The 23458-nt window shown below is 37.8% G+C and overlaps 1 protein-coding gene across 1 annotated transcript in view; it reads left to right on the top strand.

The window, feature by feature from the left end:
* LPAR1 (lysophosphatidic acid receptor 1) overlaps positions 1-14020 on the top strand; it is a 140508-nt gene extending 126488 nt beyond the window's left edge. Inside the window, exon 4 of the mRNA XM_036739438.1 lies at positions 11922-14020. Coding sequence (XP_036595333.1) covers positions 11922-12223 — 302 coding nt within the window. The 3' untranslated portion in view covers positions 12224-14020. The remainder of the gene's footprint in view (positions 1-11921) is intronic.
* The last annotated feature ends 9438 nt before the right edge of the window (positions 14021-23458 follow it).

Raw genomic sequence — 23458 nt, 5'->3', positions numbered from 1 at the left:
AACATGGAAGCAAAGACTTGTGAATGAATGCAAAAACGCTGTACATACCATAAGAATAATGCTGGTGTCCTGAAGCTCAGAATGGTGGAAGGATTGGTAAGAAATACTGAGAAAAGAAAAAGCTGGGGTGGTGGAGTCTTTTTCTGTTTGTTTTTTAAAGCTGTATTTAGGGCAAGGAGCAGGATCTAAGGATTGGGCCATTGCTTGGGAAAATGGGATTATGATAGTGGGTAACAGAAAAGGCCAAATACTTGAACTGTTATTTGCTATCATTAATTTTAACACTAAGGTTCTCTAATTCACTTGATTCAACAGTGAATTTTTTTTTGAAGTAAATACTATTATTCTTTTGTGTGTGTGTGTGTGTGTGTGTGTGTGTTTTATTAAATTTATTTATTTAACATATTTAGTTTTCAGCATTGATTCTCACAAGAGTTTGAATTACAAATTTTCTCCCCATTTCTACCCTCCCCCCCACTCCAAGATGGCATATATTCTGGTTGCCCTGTTCCCCAGTCAGCCTTCCTCTCTGTCACCCCACTCCCCTCCCATCCTCTTTTCCCTTCCTTTCTTGTACGGCAAGATAAATTTCTACACCCCGTTGCCTGTGTATCTTATTTTCTAGTTGCATGCAAAAACTTTTTTTTTTTGAACATCTGTTTTTAAAACTTTGAGTTCCAAATTCTCTCCCCTCTTCCCTTCCCACCCACCCTCCCTAAGAAGTCAAGCAATTCAACATAGGCCACATGTGTATCATTATATATAACCCTTCCACAATACTCATGTTGTGAAAGACTAACTATATTTTGCTCCTTCCCAACCCATGCCCCTTTATTGAATTTTCTCCCTTGACCCTGTCCCCTTTCCAAAGTGTTTGTTTTTGATTACCTCCACCCCCATCTGCCCTCCCCTCCATCATTCCCCCCTTTTTTTATCTTCTTCCCTCTTCTTTCCTGTGGGGTAAGATACCCAATTAAGTATGTATGGTATTCCCTCCTCAGGCCAAATTTGATGAGAGCAAGATTCACTCATTCCCCCCTCACCTGCCCTCTCCCCTCCTCCCACAGAACTGCTTCCTCTTGCCACCTTTTATGCAAGATAATCCACCCCATTCTATCTCTCCCTTTCTCCCTCTCTCAATATATTCCTCTCTCATCCCTTAATTTGATTTTATTTCTTTTAGATATCTTCCCTTCATCTTCAACCCACCCTGTGTCTGCTCTCTCTCTCTCTCTCTCTCTCTCTCTCTCTCTCTCTCTCTATATATATACCATACATATATGCATACATATATGCATACATACACATTCACTCATATATATATACACACATATATATAACATATATATATGCATATTCCCTTCAGCTACCCTAATACTGAGGTCTCATGAATCATACATGTCATCTTTCCATGTAGGAATGTAAACATAACAGTTCAACTTTAGTAAGTCCCTTGCAATTTCTTTTTCTTGTTCTTTTTCTTGATTACCTTTTCATGCTTCTCTTGATTCTTGTGTCTGAAAATCAAATTTTCTATTCAGCTCTGGTCTTTTCACTGAGAAAGCTTGAAAGTCCTCTATTTTATTGAAAGTCTATATTTTGCCTTGGAGCATGATACATTTTGCTGGGTAGGTGATTCTAGGTTTTAATCCTAGCTCCATTGACCTCCGGAATATCGCATTCCAAGCCCTTCGATCTCTTAATGTAGAAGCTGCCAGGTCTTGGATTATTCTGATTGGGTTTCCACAATACTCAAATTGTTTCTTTCTGGCTGCTTGCAGTATTTTCTCTTTGATCTGGGAGCTCTGGAATTTGGCGACAATATTCCTAGGAGACTTCTTTTTGGGATCTTTTTGAGGAAGCGATCGATGGATTCCTTCAATTTCTATTTTGCCCTGTGGCTCTAGAATATCAGAGCAGTTCTCCTTGATAATTTCTTGGAAGATGCTATCTAGGCTCTTTTTTTGCTCATGGCTTTCAGGTAGTCCAATAATTTTTAAATTATCTCTCCTGGATCTATTTTCCAGGTCAGTGGTTTTTCCAATGAGATATTTCACATTGTCTTCCATTTTTTCATTCCTTTGCTTCTGTTTGATAATATCTTGATTTCTCATAAAGTCACTAGCTTCCACTTGCTCCAATCTAATTTTTAAGGTAGTATTTTCTTCAGTGGTCTTTTGGACTTCCTTTTCCATTTGGCTAATTCTGCCTTTCAAGGCATTCTTCTCCTCATTGGCTTTTTGGAGCTCTTTTGCCATTTGACTTAGTCTATTTTTTAAGGTGTTGTTTTCTTCAGTGTATTTTTCAATATTTTTTTGGGTCTCCTTTAGCAAGTCATTGACTTGTTTTTCATGGTTTTCTCACATCCTTCTCATTTCTTCTTCCCAATTTTTCCTCTACTTCTCTAACTTGCTTTTCCAACTCCTTTTTAAGCTCTTCCATGGCCTGGGACCAGTTTATGTTTTTCTTGGAGGCCCCCCAACAATGAATTTTTTAATTTAATAAGCATACTTCTTAAGTGGTGAAAATAGTACTAAAATCAGCATCATTCTGCAGGCATTTGTCATTAAATGTGTTCTGTGTGAAAAGCATGGCGGCCACAAGGAGGCGCATTGGATAGAGTGCTGGGCCCGGAGTGGGGAAGACCTGGGTTCAAATCCACTCTCAGGCATTTATTTACTGTGTGATCCTACCCAAGTCACTTAACCTCTGTCTACTTCAGTTTCCTCATCTTTTCCGGGGTTGTTATGAGGCTCAAATGAGTTAATATTTGTAAAGCATTTAGCACAGTGCCTGGCACACAGTAGTGGGCACTGTATAATAGGTATCCTGCTAGCATTATTATTACTACATGTTGTAACATTGATTATTCACTTTAAACTGGAATAAATTTGAAAGGAAATACTATTTTATTATGTGTTAATGATTCATACCTATTAGAAAAATAAGCATGAAGTAACAGAAGCTCATATTCTGTCCTTTTTTTTCCTAGATGTTTTAAGTAAATTATTCCTGGCTGGAATTCCCTGTTTAATTTAGATAAATGGCTTTTTTGGAATAGTTCTTGAAAATCAGGGAGGTGGGAAATGCTGTTGGTGTTTAAACCTGAAAACAAACAAAACTTACCTCCAAAGTGAAAAGCTTTCTTTGAATTTTTGTGAGAATTTTAATCCAGAGCTTTTAAAATCTTGCTAGTTTGAGTTGGCAATCAAAGTTTTTAATTTTTTTTTAAATAATCCCCCTTTTACTTTCAAACGTTATTTAAACAGTGTAACTTTTTGGTCTGAAAAACAGAATGAAGCATGAAGTAAGGCCAAAACCAAGCTCTGCCTGATTTCATGTAGAAACTGTGGCAAACCACAGCCTTTCAAAAAGCTTTCTACCCCAACTCACACATCACTTCCATCTAGTTTATATGAATTTAAGGGTGGGAAAATATGTAAAACTAAGGTTTTTTTTTTCAGTGTTGCATGAAACTGTAGAAGAGGGCCAAGTTTGTTAAGTTTGAGCTTTTTAGAATTGAGTATTCTTTGATCGGGTTCCTGAAAGAAAGAAAGTACTGCATTACGTATGTAAGATTGATAATGTGGGCTAGGAGAGAACAAAAAGGTGAAGGGTCATGTTAGTAGTTTTCAGGAGTGGATTTGTTTCCGATTTTATCGTTTTCCTCCTCTCTAGCTTGTCTGTGCTCTACATTTCTCAACTGTTTAAATCAATTATAAGTCTTTAAAACTACTAGACTTCTATTTCTTTTTGCTTGTTTATATTTTCAGCCTGGGTCTCTCTTACAGGCTGGGAGTGCAGTGGCCACTCATAAACCCCAATCCTGATTCGGACAGAAGCTTTAATTTGCTGTGTTATTCCGACCTGGGCTGGTTTAACCCTCCTTGAGACAACTAGCTTGCACAGTGGAGAGAGTGCTGGCCCTGGAGTCAAGGAGACCTGAGTTCAAATGTAGCTCAGTGACCCTGGGCAAGTAACTTAATCACTGCCTCGGTTTCCTCAACTATATAATGGGGATGATAATAGTAACAATATGCCTCCCAGAGTTGTTGTGAGGATCAAATGAGTTACTATTTGTAAAAAGTGTTTAGCACAGTGCTTGGCTCATAATAGGTGCTTAATAAATAGTTATTCTTACCTCCTTCTCCGCCCCCCCCCCATCTTAGTCAATGTGATGGCATTCCATCCCTGGGGGCTCACCATATTTTTGCAGGAGATACCTTTCCTGCAGCTCAATTAACCCCCAGAACAGGGGTGCTATGCATCACCATGCTTATCTAGACTGTGGTTTTTTTTTCCACACTACCATTGAAATCCATTCTGTGATAAAGTCTTATTCTTTATGTTTTCTTTGTCCCAACATAATGCCCAGTGAGCAGCTCCCTCCACTGAGGAAAATTAACCTACCTTCCTGACAAAGGACAAAGACTTCGAAAATGATTCTTCCTAAAATGCAATTCTGTTCCATCCTTGTGCTATTTGTCTAGAATGCTCTCTTTTCTTTCTCTTTCCCAATTTCATCCCTCTAGCAGCTGAATACATCTTTCCAGGAAAGTTAGCGTATATTCCTTAGGAGATATGAAGTATATTATTTTTTATGAACATCCTGTGAGTCTCAGCTTAAAGAAAAAAAAAGTACACATTTAATAAGGCTTTGCAGTAGGACTGTCTAATGCATCCAGGTTTTGGGGTTCTGAAAACAACACGGTTACCTTAAGTATGCTACACATAACTTTCCTCAAGCCCAGGGTTCACCACTCATTGTGAACTGGTCTATCCATTTGGAAAACAATTTGTAACTCTGCCCCCAAAGTCACTACGCTTGTGATACCTTTTGATTCAGCTTTATCGTTGCTTGACCTTTTTTCCAAAGAGATCAAAGAAAGAGAGAGAAGGCACATTATGTTTAAAAAAAATTGTAGCAGTATCATTAACTCTTAAACATAGAATATATATTAAATAATATGGCAAGCTGAAAGCAGTAGTGGTAATATTTATTCAGTAGAATGCAAAAATAAGAGTGACAAATTTTTTAATAGCGGTGGGGATACAAATAGAAAAAGTGAGATCATCTCTGTTCCCAAGAAGTCTACGCTCCAGTTGGGTAAGAAAATAAATAAAAGGAAGTTCAGCCGCAAGTTCAGCAGGTAAAAAGGACACCTAAGGGTGCCGAAATGACAGCCAACGGCAGTGCCCAGAAGTGGTTAGGTTACGCCAGTAAATCAGGTATCGGTGCTACATGTGTCAGTGGGAGCCTTCCTCCCATTGTACCGAGCTGTCTCATTCAGTCACATTAAATAGAAATATATCTGTGCATTCTTTAACAAAAGTTCTATTTCCACATCTCATTGCTGAGAGCAGGTGACCTTAGATTCACTAGTAGGCTTTGAAGATGTTTTTGAATCTGCTTTCTGGGAATAGTGTCATCATTAGAATGGTGGTCTCCAGGCGAGACATATTTTGACTGTGGCAGTTTGTGAAAGGTAGATGAGAATGGGTAAAGAGAGTATATCATCTGATACTTGCAGTAGTGATTTTGCAATCAATAAGCATCTACTATGTGTTCATTAAATACCAGCACAGAGAGAGAGAGAATATCTTTCCCTCAATGAGCTTTAGGTGAGAAAACCTGGGGAAAAATCTGTAAGATTCCAAGGTCCTATCATCCCAAGACTTGATGTGTCAGTAGGACTGGGTAGGAAGAAAGAGAGAAGAGAAACACGTCACCTTATATTTTACAGTCTAAATGTCTAAGATGTCTGTGCTGCATAATTCTGGAACATGGAATTCAAAGTAACTAACTTATTTCACAGTTCTGTAAATAGCAGTCAAAAGAAACATTGGACACTCATTAAAATGCAACTCTCATTTAATTGCCAGCTGTAGGAATAGAGCTTTTTTAAAAGAAATTTTGTGTGTTTGACACTGCAATAGCTAGCCTCCATTTTAAGGAGGTGTTAGAAAAAGAATATTCTTTTTCAATCATATCCCATTTTGGGACTTGAAAAATAGGATCACCATTTTTGTAGTGCAGTATTAATATAACCTTATATTGGACCTTTTGAGCAAAAATTTCAGAAGTGGTTTCTAGTTGAAAGGCCATTTTGTATGTGTGTTTCAGCTGCAAAGGTATTAGCTTGAAAGTTTCAAAGATGGAATAAAATTAGACTGTGTGCTTACCCAGACATAAAGTCTGACTTGTTCACTAAGCCAGTAATGTTAAGTCCATTTACCCTACCTAACTTGTTTTCGGATCTGTGGGATGTCTGCTTTTTGCTTTTAAGCAAAACACAGATTCACCAGATGAATTGGAAATGTTTTCTGTTTTCTTCATCAAACAGTTCAGATGTTGCCAAGGCGGTCTGCCCTTTCAAAGCATTCTCTCCCCGCCCCCTACTTGCTTCTTACTTTGGCCTCCATGTTCTATGTGTAAAGACTGCTGTATTAACTTGAGCAAAGTAACCTTAGAAAACACAAACAGCTGATTGGCATGATTCATCTGAGTAACATTGAGAACTTGACTCCAATGGTGTGAAAATAAGCTCTTGTACTAAAGAAAATGTTTCAGTTTCATTTGGAAGGGTCATTCTCCTTAAGTAGTCCATAATTTTTCTTCTTACTCTGGACATCTTTCTTCTTGGCAGAGCCTGCTCCTGCCATAGCTAGCAGTGTTGGAACCCAAGGCAAGTTTTACAAAATCAACAAGACAAATGAAGTTGAATGGGAGGAGAAAGAGGGGCACCTTTGGACTGCCACCCTGTGAAAATGCCTCCCACACTCTTCAGCTTTGCATACCTTATTTCTCTCACAATATGGGAAGCCTATGGTGAGGATTTATGAACTGGATAAGGATCCTGAAAAGTAGTGGTCTGATAAATAGAAGAACAAGGAGAGAGAGAGAGCAATGTGATGAAAGCCTAGGTAGAAGAGGGTATGAGGGAAAAGAGAGTGATCAGTGATGTCAAAGGCTGCGGAGAAGTCAAAGAGAATGAGAATTGAGAAAAACTCACTGGATTTGGCAAATGAATCAGTTGCAATTTTGAAGAGAGCATTTTCAGTGGAATGAAGACAGAAGCCAGATTGTAAGGATTAATATAGTTGGGAGGCTGGAAGGATCAAATGAGGGTGTCAGGATGGAGGAGATATGGCCTTGTTTGTAGACAATAAGGAAGGAGCCAATAGAAAGGAAGAGATTGAAAGTGAGAGAGAGAGTGAGGATGCCAGAGGGGGCAATATGTCAGAGGAGATGGGCTGGAATGGAATCTCTTGAACAAGTTGAGGGATTAGCCTTGGTAAGGAATAAGGCCACTTCATCATGTGAGAGAGGGCTGAAGGAGAAGACTGTGGCAGGAGGCACTGGAGTGATATGAAATAGACAGGGAACTCAGTTCCCTGCCCCTGTAAAATATAAGACAAAGTTTTCAGCTGAGAGGGTGGGATTTGACCCATGGCAGGTTTGAGGAGGGATGAAAAGGTTTGGAAAAGCCACTGTGGACCATATCTGAATCCTGAACAATGTTTTAAAGCTATGTTCAGTTACAGTGGAGATTTGTTAGGCATATTTAGAGTTTTCGCTGAAAGGAGATAGATTTCTACACAATATTTGGTCATTGTCTTTTAAAGAAAGAATGCATGGTCTAAACTATGAGATAGGTTTTCTTTCCTCTAATGAGAACATTTCATCTCTATCACTAAAATAGAGTTGTGGCATTTATGTTGATGTATCTGTGTAGGCTCTGAATTTTCACTGAATAGAGCTTTAAGAAGAGAAGAAAACTTAAAACTTAAAAAGACATCCAATTCATGAAGGGTGTGGGTCTAGTTAGTTTCTAAGTAAGTTGCATAATAGGGCCACTTTGGATTAGCAAGAATTAAGCAGTTGTTTTCCCTGGGAATAACTTTCTTCCATGCTTCTCTCTGACTAATGCTTTATTCCCAGCCACCCAAGGAGATATCCCCTTTCACCCCCTTTATGGTGGGTTTTCTGTTTTAATTATCAGGCCTGTAAAGTGCAGCTTTATTCACAAGACACCCAAAGACAGCTCTATTAATGTTAACACTTGAGGTGGAAACAGCTTCTTAGTAATTATCTCCTGATTGATAGTGGAAACTTCTTTGGAAGGAAAAACTAAGGTGGTGTATTTATTTGAAATTGAAGCAACTTGGACTGTTCTCAAAGAAAGCAGCAGTTATAAAATTAAATCAATAAACAGAAATGGTTGTAGAACACAAGAATGTGTTGTAAAATAGTGGTGTCAAGCCCAAATAGAAACAGATACCTGACAGCACGTAATGACTTAGAAAGTCACAAATTAATGTTTTCAATCCCATCTCTGAAAATTTGCAAAAGGGAAGTATCATATTCAAAGGCTAGACTTTGGGAGACTGAACCTTGTTGGTCTATTTAAAAAAAATTCTCTGAGTTATGCAAGTGCAAAAGCAGGTTAGTTCTGTCTTCCACCTACCTTATACAGGTTGAAAAATTGAAAAATACAGGAATCCCATGCTATTTCTATTCAAGACCTGAAGCAGAACTTTTGGATAGGTTTGAATTCTCCTTCATATTATCTATGTGTTGGTGAATTAAGTGGTGAATGGCCTCACATGGATTAGAATATATTGGTATATTCTTTCAATTTCATTCAGCAATTCAATTTAATAAACGTTTATAAGGTGCCTACCTCATGTGAGGCATTCTGTTGGGCTTTGGATACAGAGACAAAAACAGTAGAGCTCTTGCCCCTCAGGATCATACATGTCGACATGAGGAATAAGACATGTATGCAGGTAAGTATGATACAAAGTAGAAAGTGAAAGGGTCAAAGGGGAGATCTACACAATACACTAATTTGAACATAGGCTATAACTAAGTTAGGAGGAAGTATCAGGGATAATTTCATGGAGAAGTGGTAGCTGAGCTGCAGGAAAAGGATTTTTTTGGGCAAAGAGGGTGTAAATTACAGGCATGGGGAATCTTCTTTATAAAGAAGACTCAAAGGCAGTGATTCTCCGAGTGTGGTCTGGGGACCCTGCGAAGTCCTTTCAGGATGTCCATGAGGTCAAAAGCAGTTGCATAAGAAGGTTTTATTTCTAATATAGAGGATTTAGCAGTAACCCACATAGACAAAAGGTTACATCCACAAAAGTAAAAATGTTGGGAGGAGGGGTGTGGTAGGGAGTAAGAAATCAGTTCAGTTTGGAAGACTTTGAGGTTTTGGTGCCTAAATTAGAGTACTATTTCACTTGCATTTAGTAAAGCCTTACTAATTCAGTCTAGTTGGAAGGAAAGTAAACAAAAGAGAAGATGGCCAAATAGTGTAGATCTGAATTTTAAATTGATTTTTAAAAACTATTTCATTTTTATTATCTTCTGTTACATGTTGTTCCACGTGTGTCTGAGGAGAGTTCCTTGTTTCACAGATATCTATGGCTCGTGAACTAGCAGCCTTTCTGTGCACATAGACAATAAAATCAATTTTCCCCGAAGTTTGCTCCTTTAAGCAAAAGTGGTTAGTTTAGATTATCTCTAATTTCCCTTCTAGCTTCAAAATTTCATGATTCTGTGAATCTAAGTAGGACAAATATGACTCCTACCATGTTATTTATATTTGATGCAAAAGTAAACATCAGCTCAGAACTGCCATAAGTAGCAAAATTCTAAATGATATAGAAATAGTCTCCACCAAAAGTCCCACTTGAATGACTTTTCATGGTGCAGGGGGAATCCTAGATTTTCAAGACTTATGCTCTACCAAGTTGTAAAGGCTTTGGAACAAATCTGGCAACATATTGTCTTTTTTCTTTCTTCCCCAAAGACAAGCAAGCCTAGGTTCGTTCAGAAACTCATCCTTAAAAGTTTGTCCCACTAATGTGGGAAAACAGGTAATTCATGTAGTATTGGTGGAGGTGTAAACTAATTTTGGAAATCGATTTGAAACTACGCCCTTGAAGGCCAATGAATTGTGCATACTCTTCAACCCTGTAATACCACTGCTAGGGCTATATCTCAAGGAGATCAAAAAAAGAAGAAAAGGGTTCATATGTATGAAATTATTTATAGCAGTTCTTTTCATAATGGCAAAGAATTAAAAACTGAAGGGATGCCCACCAATTGGAGAATGGCCAAACAACTTGTGGTATATAAATGTAATGGAATATCGTTGTGTTATAAGAAATGATGAAAGGGAGAAACCTGGGAAGACTTATCTGAACTGATGCAAAGTGAAATGAGTAGAACCAGGGGAACAATCTACACAATAAAAGCAATATAGTAAAGACAATCAACTTGGAAAGACTTAGGAACTCTGGTCAAACAACCTCCATTTCAAAAGACTCATGAAACTCATGAAACAGGCTATACATCTCCAAATTGAGAACTAATGAACTCGGAATACAAATTGAAGTGTATTTTTGGCTTTCTTGGCTTTTGTTTTTCAACATGGCTAATGCAGAAATTTGTTTTGCATGATTATATGTATTTCTATTTAGTTTTGTTTTTCTTGGATTCTCATTGGGTAGTGGGGAGAGTAGGGGAATAGAGAGAATGTGGAGTTAAAAAAAGAACAAAAAGTCTGCTTTAAAAGTAAATAAAAATAAAGTAAAATTTTGGCCCCTGGGTGATGGATTTTTTAAGGGTGGGGCTTGGAGATGTAGTAGCTCATGCTTACTCTCAGCTAGTTCGCAGGTTCTGTTTATATTGGTGGAGGGAGTTCTCATACCAATTAAGTTACAGAATCTTAAAATAGAAAATAAGTACCAAATTAGTGAAACCAAAATGGATTTGGTTTGTTGTAAATAGATTTAGAGCTGGAAGGGACCTTAAAAGAGTCAGTCCAAACTTTTCATTTTAAATATGAAGGAATTGGGTCTGGGTGGTTGAGTAACTTGTCCAGGTCACACAGCTAGTATCAAAAGTGTAATTTGAACCATGGTTTTTCCTGAGTCTTTAGACTAGAATTCTATCACTCTAGCCTTTTAAGGCCTCTCTCAGCTCCATAGGAAGGAAGGTGTAACCTGTCCTTTTTCTACATGTATTGCTCATCTCTGACAGCATAGTCAATATTAAGTCTGTCAGAGTGGCCAATAAGTAATTATCTAGTGGTAGTCACATTCTTTATATCAATTGTTCTGTGTAACTAATGGCCATTGCTAGAACATGTAGCACCCCATTTCTAGAAATCTTCCTTCTTGCCTTTCTTTTCCAGGGCTTATTTGTACTAATGGCCATACCTATTTTCTCATTCTCCTTTATTAGCTCAGTGCATCCCAGGAGTGATACAGCACCATTCAGTTTTTCTTCTTGAGGCCTTTCAAGCCAGGGAGGACTTTAATTTGAGTCATATTTGCTTGGAATTTTTCTTTACACTTAAAAGCAAGATTCCTTTGAACTTCTGTCTTCCCTGTCACAAAGACATGTTTTAGGTCTTTTCCCTCAAAACTCTGAATGCTTAGAAAGTGTTTATGACTTCCTTCTGGGTCGGTATGATGTCTCCATCTGAACTCTAGTGGAAGTAGGGCTTATGTTGGTGCTTGAACCAGGGTAACTCAAATATTACTCCAGCAAGGGACATGTGAATATTAAACTACAATAACCTTTCACCTGCCAAAGAAATGAAATGGATTCCTGCCACACCAGTCCTTTAGATTTGGCAAACCTTTTCGACTTTTAGCTTCTCTTTGCTTATCTGTTAAAGAATGTAATACTTGACGACTGATTTCAAGGTTGTCCTGAGAAAATGTTTTGTAAGCCTTCAAATGCTCCATAAATCTGAGGTTTTTATTGCCGTTTCTCAGTTCTTATTATGAAATAGCCAGACTCTCATAAGACATTCAAGTCAATGGCTAGAGAAATCATACTGTATGGTTGCTTATCAAAAATCATTAAATCTTTCATTTTTCTTTCTACCTTTTCTTACTAGGTGCTTTTATCATCTGCTGGACTCCTGGGTTAGTCTTGTTACTTCTAGATGTCTGCTGCCCTCAGTGTGATGTCCTGGCCTATGAAAAATTTTTCCTTCTCCTTGCTGAGTTCAATTCTGCCATGAATCCCATCATCTACTCATATCGTGACAAGGAAATGAGTGCCACCTTTAGACAGATCCTCTGCTGCCAACGGAATGAGAATGCCAATGGCCCCACCGATGGCTCAGATCGCTCAGCATCTTCGCTCAACCACACCATCTTGGCTGGAGTTCATAGCAATGACCATTCTGTTGTGTAGAAACCAAATGGGAAATGAAGAACCAGCCATGGACTGTTGAGGGAATCCCAGAGGAGGATAACAAACTGATGTCTTTCAACACTAATCAACTACAGTATTGGTTTCTAGAAAACCCACTCATGCACAAGACTGGTCATGTATGAGAACTGGCATATGCGAAAACACTCATCCTCTTTCTCCTCTCCCTGCTAAAAGTAGAAAGCTGATTCCTGGTAATGGAATTCATAACTAGATCACAGAAGGTCTCTTTAGACTACACTGATTAGATTTTCAAAGACTGCTTTGTTTTGGTGCCAGTTGAAAACAGTTCTGATTAATTATGCTTGTGCCTGTTTAACTTCATTTACATGTAGAAAATTAGGCTCCCCCCCTTTTTTTTAAAGAATACATTTCATGTAATACATGTCATGTTTGTGCCTATCAGTGTGCTTCTGATGGATATTTTATACATAGAGCGATCATAGTCTTCATATTTTTTTTGCTACACTACCATAACTTCAGTATTTCTTTTTCCTGGTGCAGAAAACAGGAAAACATTGTAAATTACAATTGTTTCTTTTTTTTTTTTAAAGCATGCATGTAATGTATTTATGCAGTTGTTTTAATGAAAAAAGAAAAAAGATGCTCATTGTAAAATCTTCTAGAAAATAGAGCCTAGATCTAATTCCAGTATTTGTTTAGATTATGAAATAAATAGTATTCTAGTCTCATGGTATTTTAACTTCTCATTTGTGGTACCAAGTATGTAACATATGCAGGGGTCCTGAGTTTATCATTGATGGGATTTGTGCTCTAAGAGAACAGAATCGTGGAAGAAAAATGAAGCGCAATATTATTTTTAAATGTATTTATGATAGCTGAGTGTTTTCTCATCACCTGTGCATTACAAAGGAATTTTTTAAAAATTGAGCAATGTCATGTCATATTGTACCTTTGTGAAAAGGAATTTTCTGTTTTTGCACTGAGTGGGTGGCATTTTTAAGGGTATCTTATTAAATTACTTTTCTTTTTTCCTTAAAGAACAGTGGTTACTTGAGTTACATTGAGGTATAGTATTTTTTTTTAGTGCAAATCTAAGTAGAAATAGTAAGCTGCCACAAAAGAAATAAAATCTATTAATATAGCTAACAGTATTTTGTTTTACTGGTCTAATGTCCAGATCTCGAAAACCAGATATAAGTTTAAAGAAATTACAAAGAAATGAAAAATACCATAAACTACCCAATGAAGAAGCCTCTTATTAGTGAAATGTAGTGAATAAAGGACCTTTATATTAAATAGCTTGGGCACTTATATCTGAAAAATGGGAGTGGGTGTGTGGCTGTATTACATATCATCTCCCCAGGCTTCCCCCATAATAGATGCTCTTAGATGTTGTTAGATGTTCTGATATTACGTAGTCTAAGGTCTGTGAGTAAGTGCATTGGTGTGACACAGGAGATCACATGTGAAGGGACACAATCACAAGGATGGTCTGGAGAAATGGAAGAAGGTAGATGAGAAATGTGTAGAGTACTTGTTAAGCTCAGAGGGACTCAAGGTAAAGTTCATGTTTGGAGCACCGAGCGCGAGAAGTGCAGAGAATTGAGAGCAGGAGAGAGCAAGTATAAAAATCTTATTGAGATTGACATTGACGCATTTTATTTAAAACATAAAATATGTTAATGTAAGCAAGAAGATGAGCCCTGGAATTTTCACTCATGTAAATACATTGGGAAACAGGAGGGCTAGTTTAACTTTTAAGGGAAGAAAATGAAATGCTAAGCCACTAATAAAGTTTTCTCAATGAGTATATGATATTGTGGTGTTGGTTGTGTTTGTCCTTAAGACCCTACCATCATGGTTTATGTTGATTCCTAATGGTTTTCTCTCCTGAATTTCTCTTCTGTGGTTGCTTCTTGAATCTGATCTTGAAACAGAGTCATTCAGGAGCAAAAATGCGACTCTTTTAAGTGGTCTAATTTCTTAACAGTGATGTGTAAACTTTGAGGTGGGCTCAAAAGACAGAAATGGAAATTTTTTAAGCAGGGGTTCTTACAGCTGGTATCAATGAACTTCTAAAAACATACACTTTGGTGACTATTTCAATATGATTGGTTTCCTTTGTGATCTTTCATTTTTTATGCATTTAAAACCATTAATCTGAGAAATGGCCTGTAGGCTTCACAAGACTGCCAGTGGGGTTCATGACACAAAGCAAAGAATACCTGACTTAAGATAGGAAAAATAAGAACAGTGAGAAAAGATTAAAATTTAAACTGCAGGAGAAGAAAAGCTTTACACAAGGTCCACAGGTCCTACAAATAACAAAAAAGTCTCTGTGGCATGAGCGATTTTAGTTGATATATTGGATAATGTCCCAGAAAGATTATAATGTTAGAGATTGAAGGAATCTTATACATTATCTTATCCAACCCATTTTTATAGATGAGTAAATTGAGGCCTTTGTAATCATTAAAATGAGTAATGGCAGAATCAGTTCTATATCATTCTCTTGTATTCTCTACTTTGTCTAACACAATGTTGGCCATAGGGCAGATATTAGATAAATAATTCTTGAATTGCAGAAACCTGAGTTTTACAAGAAAGCTTAATGGTCATCTAGTCTAAATTCTCAGTCATTTCAGGAATTTTTTTGCAACATCCCAGTCATCCTAGTCTGTGCTGAAACATTTTAAATTATGGAATCCTTATCCCTAAGGACACAGCCCATTCAATTTTCAGATGATTCTAGTTGTCAAAAAGTTGATGGAAATAAAGCTAAAAGGGACCTTTGAGATGTAACCCAACACTTTAATTTTACAGATGTGGAAGCTGGAGTAGAGTGGGTAAGAGATTTGTCCAAGGTCTGTGTCAGAGCTAGGATTCAAACTTTGGTCTTCAGACTCCAAATTCAGTGTTCTTTACACAATACCACACTGTCTTGTCTCTCACGATGATTCTTCAAATTCTGCCTATCCAGCTGTCCAGGAAAAATAGAGTTCAGTTCAATATACTTGAGTGCCTATTAAACTCAAGACAGTGCCAAGATCTGGACAAAAGGAGTTTCCATTCTCCTAGAGGAATATAGCATGTGTACAAACATTATTTATGGAAGGATAATGTTGTTAACAACTAGGGTACTCAGTAGAATGTGGCACCTGGGAGGATCCTTGAAGAGAAGTAAGGACTCTTAAGATACAAAATGAGAAAAAACATCGCAGGCATGGAAGACTTTCACATATAGCTAGGTGATAGCTCTTCAAATGTTTGAAGACAGTGCTCAAGTCTCTATTTCTCTATGCTCCAGGCCAAGTATCCATAGGTTGTTGGGTTTTTTTTTCCCAGCTATTCTTCATAAGGCAATTTGCAGAATCTTATGTTGGTCACTCTACTATGGAGGTGCTCTAATTCAGGGGTTCTTAAACTTTTTCCACTCGTGACTCCTTCAGCACTTCTTAAACTGTGGGCATATGGGGTCACAACCTACAGATTAAGAAGCACTGTGTTGGTCCTTCTCTTCAAGTATACCATCCATTTGCAGAGTCCAACTATTACAATGTACAATAAGACCATCACTTTCCATCGCCTTGCCAAAACTGGCTGAATATACTGTCTATATGGTGTGAGTAGATAAAGTATTGGTTAAAGGCCATGGTACATATCTCTGTTTTGGGTGATTTTGGAGTTGGCTATATTCTCATGCACTTGGGATGTTCTATGTATAACCCTTCCCTAAAGGAAAGAGAATTGACTAAATCAGGGCTGTCCAACCTTAGGTTTTTATTGAAACAATAGACAATATATTTCAATTTGCCATTTTAGTGGGAGCTCTGCAGTAGCTTGGCTTCCTTTACTCAAGCATTTATGTAAATTTCTATGGTTGTAGGAGGGCCACATGAATCTCACAGCCCTGGACTAAATAATAACGTCTGACCACATCATTGTAAGATTATCTTGTTCTTTGGCTATATTCACTTTCTAGTCACTTGTGACTCAACAGTCTCAAAACATTCATACTATTACAGTTATCCCTTCTACATCATGACTTTCCCTATCATGGTTTTGATATATCACAGGTCACCATAAGAAATTAAATGGGAATTTTTGGGGAGTTTTGCAGAAGCTGCAGACACACAAAGGCCAGAAGATGACACAGAAAAAGTTTAGAAATTCAGAAATGCATAAAATACATATAAAGTGCTGTACAATATCAACCCAGATTTTATAATAAGGTACAGCAAATACCCCATAAAAGAAAAAATTCAGACTTCTTCTCTGGTATGAAAAAATTGTACATGGATTTTCCAGGTTGCAGAGGTGCCACACCCCTAATCTCTGAGATGTGGAAGGGATAACTGTATTTGTTCCAGGAATTGAAACTCAACATTGAGAGAATCCATTTTGGGTTTATGAGAGGAGATAGATAATAGTCACTTAGGAGGAAAGGTATGGAGGGGTCTCAGTCTACACTGTTGGAAGAAATACGTTGGTAAGACCATAGATCTACTCAAATATGGAAGTATTCTAAAACAAAATATAATAATAAACAGCCAAATCTTTCACTTTTGTATCCTAAAGGGAATCTAATGTTAATGAATTATTTACTTCTGGATAGAGAAGACACAAACCTGAACAAAGACCTGACTTGGGAAAAATCAATGTAGTCATCATTTAAACATATTGTCTCCAATGAGAGAGACTCTTATACTCTTCTCACCATTCAAGGCCCAATTCTTCTATGAAGGCCTGTCTAGCTACTCCAGCCTTCATGGATCTCACTCAATTCAGCTTCTATAATACCTCTAGTCTGCAATGTCAATTTAATGCTTAATTGATCTTAGTTTCACATATCACACTTACCTATCCATCTAGATTAAAAGAGGACATGAGAGATGTTTGATAGGGCAGTTTGATCTCAGATAGAATAACAAAACTCATCACTAACTATATCTGTGGTATAGAGAAGTAAGTCAGAGAGCAGTGGGCTCAGAGGCTATTAGCAGAGACCTTTGATAAATCTCTGGTTTCCACTTCCTGTTGTTGCAAGGCAATGTGCCCATTAGCAGAATTTCAGGGCTTCCCATTTTCTACTCATAGGCTTTGTTTAAATGACTTGTTTGCATAACTGCCCACTCTGAGTATGTGTCCCCAGAATTTAACAGTTTAAAATGTACAAACATTAGCCAGATGGTCCTTATCTCAAACAGTCATTTGGAAAATCCTTCAGCTTTGTATGTTTTGCATTAAAAAAGAGAAGGAACTAGAGAGGAGAAGAAAGATTTAAAGCACATCCACATTTTTGGTATATCAGAAAGAAAAAAAAAAGAAACCATATTGTTCACTATATATAAAAAAAACACTAAGGAAGAAAAAATATGCTCTTTGTATTTTCTTTCTGAGGAAGGTTTTCCCATGCAAATCCCATTACTTCATTATGGCACAAATTTGATTGGTCCTGGACTATTGGAGTCTGCCAGGGGAGCACATTTTCAGGTAGGTTGTACCATGTTGGATTCCAGTATGGTCCCACTTGACAGAATACATCGATTGTTCAATGGCCAGCCTAACTTCAGTATGGAGAGACTCAAGGCTAGAAAGTTGGTCACTAGCTGATGATTTAAGCTGTAGTGACCACTAAAAAAAAGTACAAAATGGCTTTTACCCACAATTCCAACTCTCTACCACTCAGTACCTGGAATGGATTTATACTGCCTTGATTTATTTGCTCAAACATTGACTAAAAGATCCAAGGCTATGTGAAAAAATCAAGAAAGAAAAATCACTTTTAGGGGTGAGGTGGGAGAGAGGAAGTGTGCATTGCTTGAGAAGACTTTATGGAGGATCATAGGTTTAGGGTTGGAAGGGACCTTAGATGTTAATGAGTTCAACTGTCTCCCTCTACAGTAGATAGAAGTGAGTTCCAGACAGGTTCTGGGTCACAGCAGGAATTGAGTTCTGATATTTCTGACCTGACAGATATCTGACTTAACTGGACCTTAAAGGAAGGTGAAAACTCCAACATGCAATGGTATTTTTTTGCTTTTGTCTTTGTACCCTCAGCCTCTAGCCTAGTGCCTGACACATTTTAGGGTCTTAATAAATGTCTGTTGGATTGAATTGAGTAGACATCATTGTACCAGTGTCAGAATCTTTTCTTGCTCTGCTCACCTCTCTTGGATCATAGTTATTTGTATATTAATCCATCTTCACATTAGATTGTATGCTTCTTGAGAACAGGCTCTGTGTTTGTATCCATCTGCGTGCTCTCACTCCAAACACAGTGCTCTGCACACAAAACTACTTAATAAGTGTTTGCTGAATTGAATCAAAGTCCTGTATGACCTACTTCTACTACAGTGACAGAATGATAGAATGGCAGAAATGGGACAGAAAGTAATAAGTATCACACAATTCTTAGATGATCTGAAAAATTTCATCTAACTGGATGCTTTCAATGTGAGATCTTGATTCAATGACCAATGATTCGGCATTAATTGGAGAAGTAACTTTCACTATTTGTGATCTTAATATAATGAAATATGAGTTGGACGACTTGGATTTTGCATTCTTGTTCTCCTTACTAATTCCATGACTGGGCATTTGTGCATCAGTTCCCTAATCCTTGGTTTCCCTCATGTGTAAACAGGAAGGTTGCATCAAATTGGCAGAAATGCTTAAAAAGCGTTGGAGGGATTGCAGCAATATAGGTTCACTAATAAACTATTCATAGATCTGTGGACTGTTTCACCCTTTCCAGAGAACTATTTGGAATTACTATTTGGAATCACTAAAATTTGACCCAGAGATCCCATCATTTAGGCGTATGCCTCAAAGAAGTCAAAGACAGACACTTAGAAGCACTTTGTTGTTGTTGTTAACAGAAAACTGGAAACAAGAAGGATGCCAATCATTTGGGCTGAACAAACTGTGATGCACGAATGCAATGAAATCATTATTCCATATTTCATAAGAAATGAGGAATGTAGAGAAATATGGAAAGACTATCGTGATATAAAGTGAAATAAAAAGAATCTAGTGAACAATATAAAATGAATTATGACAATGTAATGGAAACATTATCAACAGTCATCCATACACAGATTAATTGTAAAATTGCAAATTCTATCCCTTTCTTTTTCCTTTTTTTTTTAACTCATGTATTTCTTTTGCCCTCCCTTGTCTTCTCCTCTCAAACCCTTGAAACAAAACCAATCTAATCTTGGGTCCTCTGTTGTTCTCTTTCAACTCCCTCAATGCTCTTTGAAGACATTCTGATTTTAAAAGGATAATTGTTCTTTTCTTAGCCTATTTTACTTTTTGGAAGCAATTAGGGTTAAGTGACTTACCCAGTGTCTGTAATAACAATGTTACTTGCACCTACTGTGGCTGTGTAAGGCCAATAACACCAGCACACAGGAGAGCTGGTAGCACAGATTCTTTGATCTGCTTTTCTAAGGAAAGCAACTTTAAGAGGTTAACAATCTTACTTTAATTATATATATATATATATATATATATATATATATATAGATACACACACACACACACACACACACATATCCAGGGGGAAAGACCAGCACCCTGGACTTCAGAGAGGACACAAACAGAAATTACAAGCAGAAATCATAAACAGAGCAAAACAACACAAATCAACAGATAGGCTTCTGTGTGACCATAGCAATACATAAATAGTTACCAGGGAGAGAAGCGCCAACATCTGCATTTTCAAAGCCAGGGGGCTCCTTAACAGCTACCCAGAGTCTCCACACCAAACACTCTTCCAATGAGTAAGCCCCAAGCAAAATGCTAACCTCAGAGTGTATATACACTTCTTCAGGGTCAGAGAGCATCACAACCATATGACTCAAACCCATGTGACCTAGGCCTTCCTGTGACTTAAGCAGGTCATCAAAGACTCCTGATTCAATCAAAGACTCTCGATTGAAACAAAGGCAAGACTCAAAGGCACTTGATTGCCTTAGTGCTGAGAAGCACCCTAAAACAAAAACCAGCAAAAGGTGCCACCCTGTTTGCCATTACAGGGTCATATAGCTAGTAAGTATCTGGGGCCAGATTTGAACTCAGGTATTCTTGACTCCAAGACCCAGGACTCCAGCCACTGTGCCACCTAGCTGCCCCCTTTTCTTGTCTTATTAGAATATTAATACTAAATCAGCAGTATCAAACTCAAATAGAAACAGATCCCTTGAGGTGGCATTAATTTTAAGAAGCCACAAATCAATATTATCTATGTTGTGTTGTATTTTCATTTATTTTGTTGAACATTTTCCAATTACAGATTAAAAATCTGGTTCTGGCTATACTTGGGAGGTTTGCAGGCTGCAAGTTTGACACCTGTCCACTATATCATTAGAGAGTCCCCTCCAATTGCTTAAATCAAATTCCTTTCTAAGGTTTCTCTTATAGACCCTTGTGTCTATATTTAAAAGTTCCTATTCAGCTCTGTTTTTTTTTCTTATCAGAAATGCCTGTAAGTGTTCTATTCCATGAAAAATCCATTTCCTCCAGTAGGATTATAGTCAGCTCTGAAGCCTTTTTCACCTTCTGAAAGACTGAATTCCAAATTCTGTACTTAAGTGAGAGTTTTGGATGGATTCAATGACTGCTAAGGGGTAGTGTGGAAAGCAGTATGCAGTTTTGTACCAAGCCTAAAATAATGCTTGGGTATTAGATGTAGCAAGGATTCAGTCAAAGACAAGGGTCAAGCACTTTTTGCTCCCTGGATGTAGGATACTCTACTGTATAATTCACAAGAGACAGTGTGGCATGGTGAATAGAAGGGAAAGGCTGGCTTTGGAATCAGAAAGGCTTGGATTAAGTCATGCCTCTTACACATACTGGCTGTCATACTGTTGGCAAGTCACTTACCTTCTGAATTAGTCAGGCAACTCTCTAAGACTACAAATTGCAAACGAGTTGTTGGTCTGTGCTGGTAGAAGGGATTTTCTCACCAGGATTTCATCCTATCAAATGAAATTCAGGTTTGGACCAAAATTAAATAACACATGTAGGTACATGTGTGTCCATTCATGTACACCCATACACTCCACAAAACTATAACACAGTGTATCACAATAAATTGTCACTTTAAAGTCTTGTTCCAATTTGTATCTTCTGGACCCAAATTGCTTCAATGAAAAGCACGCTCATAGTTCTTCTGGCCCCTATGTTTATGACGGATACTACTACAAAAATAGCTTTTAGAAACAGTCCTGTGAGTTAAGTCCTCAAGTAATAAATTTTGTAGGAGATGCAGCCAAGAAGCTAAACAGAGATATCCTGTAGTAGCCTCATGATATCATTGTACTATGTATGCTATGGTTACCTCATCTATTTGTTTAAATATAGTCTCCTTTTGGGTCTATTCTCTGACCTCACCCCACCCCCTGCCATTTTTTTTTCTTTTATGTTCCTCCCAAGCCAGTGCATTCCCAAACTAGGCCTGCCATTAAATGGGTAGAGGAGGCCAGATTTCCCTAGGCAGGTTCCAAATTTCCTTTGAAACTCTTGAAACTTCCCTACCTCCCAAAGTATCTTAATTAATTATAACATCTTTTTTTATTAACCTGTGGCTGCCTTTTAAAAATCACTTGTCGGTAGATACTCTTTGGAGTTTTTTTTCTAGCCTCTTTTTTTTTTTGGAGGGGGGAAGGCAGGGCAATTGGGATTAAGTGACTTGCCCAAGGTCACACAGCCAGTAAGTATGTCAAGTATCTGAGGCCAGATTTGAACTCAGGTCCTCCTGACTCCAGGGTAGGTGCTCTACTCACTGAGCCAACTAGCTGCCATTCTTTGGAGTTTCTTAAGCCAATTAGCACAATCTCCTTAAAATAGAAAAGCCCTGTTCTGTTTTTCTGTCCTAAAACTGTATCTAGCCCAGGGGAGGGGAACCTTCTGTTCTGTGAAGTTTGGATTCAGTCAGAGGGCTGCACTTGAGGACCTAGAGTTCCACATGTGGCCTTGAGACCAAAGGTTCCCCACCTCTGATAACCAATCTTCAAGGTCCTTTTGGCTTTGAAGAGTCTTTCTTTTGGTTGTCCTGAGCCTGAAACAGGCTTATACTTGCAACTATCATTAAGTTTATATAAGTAATATTAATACTAAAGAACAAAGACATGATAGCAAATGTCCAATAATGATCTGGGGAAAGATGTGAATTGAATATTCAGGCTTTGTCATGAGTGCTTTAGAGCTGAATTGAAACCATCTGCTTTAAAATTTTGGTTTCCAGTCTCAAATACTTAGCTCCAGGATGTAGTCCTTCAGAATGCCAGTCATAAAAACATATTAAGAGATTTAAGATTAGAGAGTGTTTAGGGTAACATGACCTGATCTCTCTGTCCTGGTCTCTTTCCCCTTTCAGCTATGCAGCGCCTCTTAAACTGTGGGTCACAGCCCATATGGGGTCACAACCCACAGTTTAAGAATTATTGAAGGGGCTGGGAGTAGCAAAATTTAAGAAGCCCTGAATTACTCCTGGTTGAGTAATCTCCCTAAAGTACATCTCTGATTATGTCTTCCCTGATACTTAAAAGTATCCAATGGCATATATAATAAAGCATAGGTTGCTTAGCCTGCCATTTAAAGCCTTTCATAACTTGATGCCAAATAGACCTTACTTACCTCTTACTGATCCCCTTCATCAACCGTATTCTCTAAGTAAAGTGGACAACCAGGCATTACCTGTAAGATGCCCTTTGATTTCCTACCTCTCTCTACTTTGCCCCCTTCCATATGGATTAATCAACCCCTAAGTTCTCCTATCTATCCCTATCTAAACTTGAGTTCTTCTCACTCAAATTCTACCAAGTTCATATAGCTTTCCACAATACCCTGGATGCTAGAAGTTATCTTTCTACCAAGTGAACTCCAACAGTAATTTATAACATCACAGTTTCATCATCTACCTTCTTTACTTACCATACCTCCATATGAGGTGGGGTTAGAGAGCAGGGGATATCTTTTGCTCATCTTTAATATTTCTCAGTGCCTAGTACTGGCATTTCACACATTTGCTGAATCTTAAGGTCATAGATTTAGAGTTGGAATTGACTTCACAGGCCATTTAGTTCAATTGTCTCATTTCATAGACATGTAAACTAAGGCCCAGAGAAGTTAAATTATTCTCTGAACATAAATGTCAGAGATAAGATATGAACCTAGATCCTCTCACTCCAGTCACAATTAGAGGCTATGTCTCAAAGTATCTTGATTCAGTAAGAAATGTTGTTT

The sequence above is a fragment of the Trichosurus vulpecula genome, chromosome 9 (genome assembly GCF_011100635.1).
Source record: "Trichosurus vulpecula isolate mTriVul1 chromosome 9, mTriVul1.pri, whole genome shotgun sequence".
Taxonomy (NCBI): Eukaryota; Metazoa; Chordata; class Mammalia; order Diprotodontia; family Phalangeridae; genus Trichosurus; species Trichosurus vulpecula.
This window is presented reverse-complemented; position numbering and strand designations above follow the sequence as displayed.